Source organism: Trachymyrmex septentrionalis, unplaced genomic scaffold, assembly GCF_001594115.1.
Source record: "Trachymyrmex septentrionalis isolate Tsep2-gDNA-1 unplaced genomic scaffold, Tsep1.0 scaffold25, whole genome shotgun sequence".
Classification (NCBI taxonomy): domain Eukaryota; kingdom Metazoa; phylum Arthropoda; class Insecta; order Hymenoptera; family Formicidae; genus Trachymyrmex; species Trachymyrmex septentrionalis.
Window position 1 is genome coordinate 1,556,907 of NW_017305408.1, and position 8,899 is coordinate 1,565,805.

Sequence of the window (8,899 nt, forward strand, 5' to 3'; positions counted from 1 at the left end):
TATATATATATATATATATATATATGTATATAATACTTACACATGTATTACACATGTATTACACATGTATTACACATGTATATAGTACTTACACATTAAATAATTATATTTTTATAAATATATATACAAAGTTAATGCATTTAAATAAGTTTTGAAGAAATGTTGCTACATATACATGTCAATAGGTCTTAAAATTTTAAAATTTTTAAGAGTTGATAAATTTAAAAAATGTTATTGCATACTTTTTATTGTTTATTTACCATATGGGGAAATTTCTTCTTGTATCTATCAACATTTGCATACTGTTTGTGAATTAGAGTTAGAGCCTTTCTAATATCAAACCAAGGCCACATTAGAATGTCTAACATACCTGGATTGCTCCCTAAAATAAAAAAATACAATTTTATGACGATAAATGTACTTATTTCAATCAAGAACAAAAAAATAATTTTTTAATAATATATATAGAAGAATATACAGAAGAAAGGATGTAAAAAGAGAAAAGTAGAAAAGAAATGGGAAGAATAGATTTTTATAAATCTCCGAAAAAGGTTGTCTTGCGAACATCAAGTTTATCTTCATATTTTTGTAAGTTATCCATTATCTCGGTGAGAATCTCTTCGAACTGCCTCTTATTCTTCTCATATAAAATATTCATAATAATATCTACAATCTGTAAAAACATGATACAATTATTAAAGGATCATTTCTAAGGAAGAGAAGGAGAAATCTCGATGTCGTTATAAACACCTTGGATAAATGATCTATCAGTTCCAAATCACGACTTTTTATTTCTTCATTGTACAGAGGAGGCTCTGGGTATTTCTCATCCAGATAATTTGCCACTGTGACAGATTCCGTTATTACTGTACCGTCTGAATCTACATAAACCGGTACCTTGTCAACTAATTAATCTAAAAAAAAATATTTCCGTACACGCAAATAATAAAATCCAAAACTCTTTCGATTTTTACATTGTTAAGTCATTGTTTTAAAAATGACTCAATGCGTACTTGGAGAAACCACTGCGGCTTTTTCTGTAAATTGATATTGACAATATCGTATGGAATCTGCTTCAGACTGAGCATGTATTCCCATAACGAAAGGGCAAACCACCATGCTATATAGACGCGCCCGACCTTTCACTTCCGCTGGTTTTTCGGAGCCTAAAATAAAAAGTTTTCTTAGAAAAAAAATGAATAACATGGTCTCCATCGATGACACTGTGCGATGTACATATCATAAACATTCTACTGAATTTTCGTAAGCATTTACTTTTTGTAAAGCCACTTCCTTTCTCAGCACAGACTTAATTGATCATATTACTCACCATCTGCTAGATGTAAGGAATTCATCTGGACAATCCTTCTTCTGGATTTTTATGTAAGATTCTTTAAGATATTGCACAGATGCCACTCTTAATGACTAAGACTGTATCTATTAGTGCTGTACTATCAACTATCATTTATATATTTATTTTTATAATTTATCAAACCTCTCAAGCAGCATAGCAACGATAATATGCGATAATATGTACTTTTTTAGCGCTTTGTAAGCTCTGTGTGCTACTTGAGGTACTGTAAAAATAAAGCACTGATAATATGTCTTCCGATTGTACTATTTGCTACATATATACAGGAATACTAATAAAAGGACAATTACTAATAAAAGGAGCAGCACGCAATTATGGAACTTTAAACTTTATTTTTTTATTTGAATATGTTCTCAAGAAATCAAAGTATAAGAAATATTATTTTGTAAAAAATAAAAAAAGGAAGTTTACATTTTTTACGTCTATTGTCTATTTATACGCCTATTTAATTAATATAATACGTCTATTTAATTGCTTCGGAACAACTAGACTGGCATCTGTTCTGAGCAGGGAATGGAAAGTTACTTTTTAAAAGTAAATAGTTACAGTTACTCGAGTAGAAAAAGTAACAAGTTACAGTTATTAGTTATTTAAAAAAAAAAAGTAACTTACAATTACCATTACTTGAGAAAGTAATTTTTCATTAATTTTCGTTACTTTTATTACTTTTTTAAAATCGATGACCACCTATCACAGCGAGCGGAGGCTTTTTAATCTCGAGCGCTATGAGTGGTTTGTGTCCAATTTAGAGATGTAAACAATGGAAAAATCTTAAAATTTTAGGATAAAAAACTCGGAAAATTATGATTTTTTTTCTTTCGGCTTTGATAGTTTTTTACTCGAATATTGTCTTGCATTTCATGATTTCGACGCTGTACTATTATTCCAGAATTTAATTTTTGTACTTGTCCGTAAGATTTCTGTGTAAAAATAGTTACAAAAGTTAAAATATATAGTATTATATATAATGATTAATATCGTATAATGCCGATATGGCTATAAATATACCTTACCTTTCACTATTATTTGAATGATATTTTATGCTGTATTTCAATTTAAAAAATTAAGAAAGTATTCTATACTAGTTATTAATATAATTACTTTATTAGACTAATTAATAATGTTTTGTTGTATATTATGATTGTAATAATACATATTCTAAATTTAAATTAGTGAGATAACGTTCACTGAATTTCTAATTACTCTTGAATCAATATTATATTGAGATGTTGTCTCAAAATAATTAAAATATAGAGTCCAATATAATCCATTATAATCAATATGCAACAAAATGTCGTTCAAATAAAATTACATTGAAATAACTATATGTTTTTTCATAAACTCTATGTAATTTCGTCAAAAATACCGTTATTTTTTACATCTTGTAGTCCAATCGTACAGTGTCCAATCATGTGCAAAGTAGCAATAACTATAAAACTTATTATCGGTACCAAAAAAAATGTAACTGCGTTACATTTTTATCATTACAGTTATCAAAGAAAAAAAGTAACGCAATTATCGGTAAAGTAATTACCAAAAAAGTTATTTCCATTCCAAGCAACAAGTTATTTCCATTCCCTGGCTCCAAGAAGCTAAATTACATATCACGATGTAGTGTGTCACTAAGTAGTTATGTCTTAGGATGTATGGATTTCGTCAATGTTTATGTGAGTGATGAAACGCAATCTCATCTGCAACGCCGGCCTTAGTCTTCGTATAATACATTCTACCTCATTTTTAGTCGTATCACCGACGAACATGTACTTGATATGATATCTGTCGCTATTATTAAGGAAAATATAAAAGGGTACATAAAAGTCTTTCGATAAACACATTAAAGAGTAAGATATTCTCAAATTAATTTCTATAGGCTATTCGAATTTATACCTTTGTATTTAATGTTTAATCTTCTGGTGATAGATTAAAAATAAAATAATTTAAAAAAATTTCCAAATTAAAAAAAAGTTTAGTCGTATATAAAGGATACAATAAATCGCAAATTGAATCCATGTAATTCAAGGTAGTTTGAGTGTGATCAACTCGTTCCAGCATTTCGTACAGACAGACTGCGAGTTCGGCCACACAGTTCGGTCGCTCCGCATTAAACCTCGCCAAAGTAGGGCCGATTAGATGACATGCGTATATTAACTGTTCCTCGCTGCTTACAACTGGCTGAAGTTTCTCCTTGATAAACCTATAAAGGCCAATTATTTATTATTAATTTATAACAAAATAAGACAAAATAAATATTAAATATAATAAAATTTTCATTTTTAGTGTCAATTTTGCCTCAATTTTCTTTTATGGTATACAAAATTGTACTATATATTATAATTTATATTATTTACAAATATATATATTTATAATTACAACTTACTGAGGCATCGTTGTAATTTGTCCTACACCTGCATGATGCCACACGGAATGCGCCAGTGCGAGCATGTAGCTATACTTGTTTTCTAATAGGCTATTATGCGTAATATTGAAGTTAAACATTTGAAACGGTGTCAAGTTATTGTATTGCCAATTGATCAAGCCAGGGCTGCTGATAGTCTCCAGTAAACGTTTGTGCAACGCTGACCAATAACATTCAGGTAACGCCGCCAGTAATAAACCAACACAATTTATCCATAAATGTATTTCGTCCGACGGTACAACAGTATATCTGTGTTTGAATGGGACAGACAGTAAAATTAAAATTATAAAAAATTACAGACAGTTTTTGTTATATTGTTCTAGAACAGAATTGTAGATCTCTGTACATGCAAATTTTAAGATTTTAATTAAGGAAAAATTATACCCTTTAGCGACAACATCCAGTAGAAAGTTAGCTACTGCATCTGGAGCAACTGGGAGAGCCATGAGTTCGACGCAAGTCACATATAATGCATGTGCTGCTGGATTTGGAAATTCGTTGAATCTCCAATCGGTAGCAGGAAAGTGAGCCGTGCCAGACATTGCTTTAAAACACACACGACTATTAAATTAATAAAATTAACAACTTCTGATATAATTCGTGGATTGCCTCTTGTTTAAAGAAAAATTTCAAAATCCATCAAGAAATTTGTAAACGTAAAAATAAATACGGAGAAAAAATTTAGCATTTGCTTCTTATTATATATCTTAATTTTAATATATCTTAATTTATAAATATATTGTAACTAACAGAGTTTATTATTCGTTTAACTTTATTCAAAGTTCTGATTTATTTCCATTCAAAAGAAGTTTTAAGATTATATAAAATAATGATTTATACATTCTAGTTTATAGAAACACAATTGTAATAACAAAGCAAACATATGAATTATTATATAATAAAATTTTGGTTACTTTCTACAATCCTTTGGACCAGTCGAATGTAATAATCCAACTCCGGTACCCATGAGACTGCATCGACATTAAAGCGTGTCATATACATTTGATAAGCCTCGGAAAGAGCCCATCCTGGGGCTCTGATTTCCCGTAATGATCCCAAAACAGCGGATACCAATCGACGTTTTAACAACGGTTGATCTCGCAATTTCTTTTCGTAATAATGTAACGTATTGTAAAGGTATGTAACAGGTCGATCTGAAAATCATAATTGCCTTTAATCAAAACAACAAGATTTAATCAATTTAATTTGTTAAAAGAAATCTACTTTCTCTGTAGGTGCATTTTTATTGAACAAAAAAGAGAATATGTTTCAACACTAAATTTTAAGAATTAATTTGCATATCTATTTTTATATCATTTTGTATGGAATAATGATGGATTTATATTCAAAGTTTCGGATTCGATTCCATTTCATCCCATATATGTTTTAATTAATAGGAGCTAAAGAATTAAAAATTTCTTTATAAAAAAATATAAGATTGCGTAGTAATAAAATTGTAACTCGTTTCAGAAACAAAAAATATATATATGCAAATATAGAAAAAGATTTTTTTTTCATCTAGTAAGAATTTATAGTTTTATTAGAAACATACCATGAAATTTGTACAAACAGCCTAAATGTTCCAGTAATATTTCCAAACTCTTGATAACAGGCGGTATCTCCAGATATCGGTGCACTACTATATCAAAAACTGGTAAAAAACGAAGACATACATTCCCGAAGTACACGGGCAAATTTTGATACTGGCTGGGCCCGCCACTAGTTTGCTCCATAATACCTTCCGGTGCAAACTTTTCTGGGAATTTTCTGTGAAAAGCAAGATGCTTTTCATGCCAATTTGATTGTTTCCAATGCTCTGGCGAGTTCTCTTTGACAAACTCTTGTACACGATTTCTAAATTCAGCCGCTTTCAATAGCAACAATTGTATGATAAAGAAGCATACTTGTGCTTCATTACCTTCTTGAGTTCTTAAAGCTAAACAGAGCACAAGTCTGTCAATGGTTACTATGTTATATTTCCAAATCATGTCGTTAATAGTGTCTACACATTTATTAACATGCTGGCCGCCCACGCTGTTAGCAAATTCGAATACAAGATAATCGCAGAATTTCCTGAGATGAGCCGATAGCGCTCTAGCGCCTATTCTCTCGAGAATTTTGTACGCAATAGGACTAATGCGATCAGTCTCGAGTATCATTTTCCATAGAAGGCACAGGAATAATGGTGGCGTACCAGGTACAGAGAAATGCGCGATGATGTCATTCTCATTGTTCATAGATGCCCAATTCCTGTATTCTTCCTCGACTGCCTTCTTTATCTGTTGTTTATTTTCTTTCGCCACACTGTTCTGCTGGAAGAACTCGCTCAATACCGGCGGAAAACACTGAAGGGTGTGATTAGCCCAAGAATGCGGAGTATTTTGCATGATGGTGTTCAACAATTCTTTACACCAAGTGCCGCTGAGACTGTCGGCGCCAGTGCCAGTTACATGCATAGATCGTGCCAGTGTCAATACTAACGCTCGGTTAAGTTCTTCTGATTCCGCAGACACGAGGGTTTTCGGCTCGGATAGGAACCTAGACAGCTGTGGCTGTACTTCTGCAGAACCCAATCCGGTAATGAGTCGTAAAGCTGTGCTTTCAACACACAAATGAAGCTGCGTTTGATTGGTCTGTGGTACCGCTGCGAGACTGTGGAGATGTGACAGCAGCTGTACCCTGTAATGTGGTTGAATATGGTGCATCCTGTAGCTGAACATTTCCAACAGCGTATATAAAGTTCCCCACGCATGTGATTTGAACACTGTCGGCAACAATTGGCTAATAAATCCTTTAATACCAAGACTCTCGATTTCTGTATATACCAGCAGTCTACTATAAGTTTCGACTAACGCTGGTGCCAATGCCATATTGCTTTTTGATTGTGCTAACTTGATGACATGCGTGACAATGCTGTGAATTAAGCTCATCTTGGAGTGCACAGTTAAAGAGTCCAAAATAGACATTGAAAGTGGCGTTGTTGGACCATTGGCTAATGCTGCATTATTTTGTAAATTCTGTAAAGGTTGCTGTTGCTGATTCTTTTGCGTACCCAGGATGGTATCCACCAGTGCAGCCATTGGCCTACTAAAATACTCCTGGTTCGTTGAGTATGCGTTGCACAAAAGTGCAATGCGATAATCCGAGCCCATACAGAGAGAAGCATTTGGCATGACTAAATGCTGCAGAAATTCGTGGTGGACTTTCAACGTGTGCGGTATGGGTCTGTGAATGTTAGTGCCGGGTTCGGTCTGAGCCTTTTTCAGTAAATGTATCCATATGCATGTTATCGCCATTTGATGAGTGCACAGAGCTTGGGTATAATCTGGAACAGGCAGAGGTTCTTTTTCCGGATAGAGGAGATCATACAGTTTTAGCACAGGTAGAAAATTTGACAAAGGATTTCGTTGAATGCTGCCAGAGATAAATTGTAGAAGGACCCACATCAAATGGTCTCTACCCTTCCTCAATTCTCTGCCGGCTAATTTATCATGTATCGCCATAACAATACTCGGAAAACAGGCAAATTGGAAGAGAATAAAATAAATGAGTTGTGAAGATAGGTGTAGCCACACCCAGTGATTGGCCACTGTTCCATCCATTCCTTCTGCTGGTAGAGTTTCGTTTTCAGATCGTTCCATCGCGAGTATGACGAGTTCAACAAGTTGTTCTTCCAAGACGACGCATCGTTGCTTGTGCTATTATATAAATAAAAATATAAAGAGTTAAATATCTTCTGATATATAGTTTTATAATTTCAGTAATACAAAACTAATAAAAAAAGTTAAAAAACAAGAAAAAAAAGGACTAGGAGCCAAAAAATTGTTTTATAAAATTAACATCGTTAATGTAGAAGTTAAAAACATATAATATAAAAATAAAAAAACAAAACATAATATAAATTTATACTTCGCTCTCTCTAAAAACGCTGGTAACATAAAAACGATTATCATCCTGTTCACAGTTATAATGTAGCTTGAAAAAAGTCACATGACAATATATAATTGCAGTCATACATTATATTATGTTTTGTTTTTACCGTTTATAATATATATTATATGTTTTTAACAGTGATAATGATCCAATTGCAATCAAAACGTTTGTTTATTGTTAGCACGTTATATTAAATCTAAACTAAAGGATATATTTGTTTCTTTGCTTATGTTCCAACTTCTACATTAACGATGTTAATTTTATAAAATAATTTTTTGGTTCGTAGCCCTTTTTCTTTCTTGTTTTTAAATTTTATGAAAAAAAGCTAACATAAATATTTATCTTATTACATATCCGGATTATTATTTCGTTTTTAACTTTATAACTCTCAATAATTTTTATATTCCATAATTAATTTTCATGTTTCACGTGCTTTAACTTTATCTTACCTGTTTCTGCAAACCAAGCATCGAACAGACCATGTCTCTGCTATACGGCTGTTCTAAAACATATCTAAGTAATTCTGTCTGAGGCTTAAGTAAATCTGGATCATAAGGTAAATTTCCTTTCAAAGAAAACTTTAATGTAGTAGGATCCAACAACCAGGGATTAATCAAATAATCTGCATATCCTGTGTGTTCAACCACTGGCAACATCTTTGAGTGACCGACTATAGATACCATTTGCGCGGTGTGTCGAAAACTTTCGACAAAATCAGAGAGTAGTTTTGCTAGTTTCTAAAAAACAAAAATGCATAACGTTGAAAAAAAACACAGAATTAGACAGCAAAGGAGACACTTTTTTCACAAAACTGTTAAATGTAACATTACACACAATATACAAAAGCACACATATACACACACACACACACACACACACACACACACACACACACACAATTTAATTTTTTCTTTTCAACACTCTAATGTACTTTAATGTTACTTACCCAATGAGGCCAATTTTTACCGTCGGGATAAGCTTTCTGTATTTCATTAACAATAAAATACCCTGGTAATAAGCATGCATTTCTATCGAAAATAAATTCAATAACATTTTCTAAAGCCTTAAGTTGCGGTTGTACTGATGCATCTAATCGAGCTGGTATGGTTTGGGCTTTTTCTTTGCATCCCTAAGCATAAAACAGAAAAATACATATGCTTTTAAATTTAAATATATAT

The 8,899-nt window shown here is 32.2% G+C and overlaps 2 protein-coding genes and 1 pseudogene across 4 annotated transcripts in view; all 3 read right to left on the reverse strand.

Annotated features, from left to right (window-relative positions):
* LOC108748983 overlaps positions 1 to 1,228 on the reverse strand; it is a 1,561-nt pseudogene extending 333 nt beyond the window's left edge.
* LOC108748981 (glutathione S-transferase omega-1-like) overlaps positions 1 to 1,484 on the reverse strand; it is a 4,031-nt gene extending 2,547 nt beyond the window's left edge. The window contains exon 1 of the mRNA XM_018487446.1: positions 1,331 to 1,484. Within this exon, the coding sequence (XP_018342948.1) occupies positions 1,331 to 1,355 (25 nt within the window). The 5' untranslated portion in view covers positions 1,356 to 1,484. The remainder of the gene's footprint in view (positions 1 to 1,330) is intronic.
* The window catches only part of LOC108748980 (mediator of RNA polymerase II transcription subunit 23), an 8,949-nt gene continuing 1,182 nt past the window's right edge, over positions 1,133 to 8,899 (reverse strand). For 2 of the 3 annotated variants that reach the window (XM_018487444.1, XM_018487442.1), the window contains exons 5-13: positions 8,668 to 8,850; positions 8,171 to 8,458; positions 5,341 to 7,486; positions 4,703 to 4,942; positions 4,173 to 4,332; positions 3,750 to 4,037; positions 3,360 to 3,566; positions 2,907 to 3,148; positions 1,133 to 1,166 (exon numbers count right to left, since the gene is read on the reverse strand). In XM_018487444.1, the coding sequence (XP_018342946.1) occupies positions 3,010 to 3,148; positions 3,360 to 3,566; positions 3,750 to 4,037; positions 4,173 to 4,332; positions 4,703 to 4,942; positions 5,341 to 7,486; positions 8,171 to 8,458; positions 8,668 to 8,850 (3,651 nt within the window). In that variant the 3' untranslated portion in view covers positions 1,133 to 1,166; positions 2,907 to 3,009. Of the gene's footprint in view, positions 1,167 to 1,525; positions 1,578 to 2,906; positions 3,149 to 3,359; positions 3,567 to 3,749; positions 4,038 to 4,172; positions 4,333 to 4,702; positions 4,943 to 5,340; positions 7,487 to 8,170; positions 8,459 to 8,667; positions 8,851 to 8,899 lie in introns of those variants that run through there. The other variant, XM_018487443.1, reaches the window with a different exon arrangement.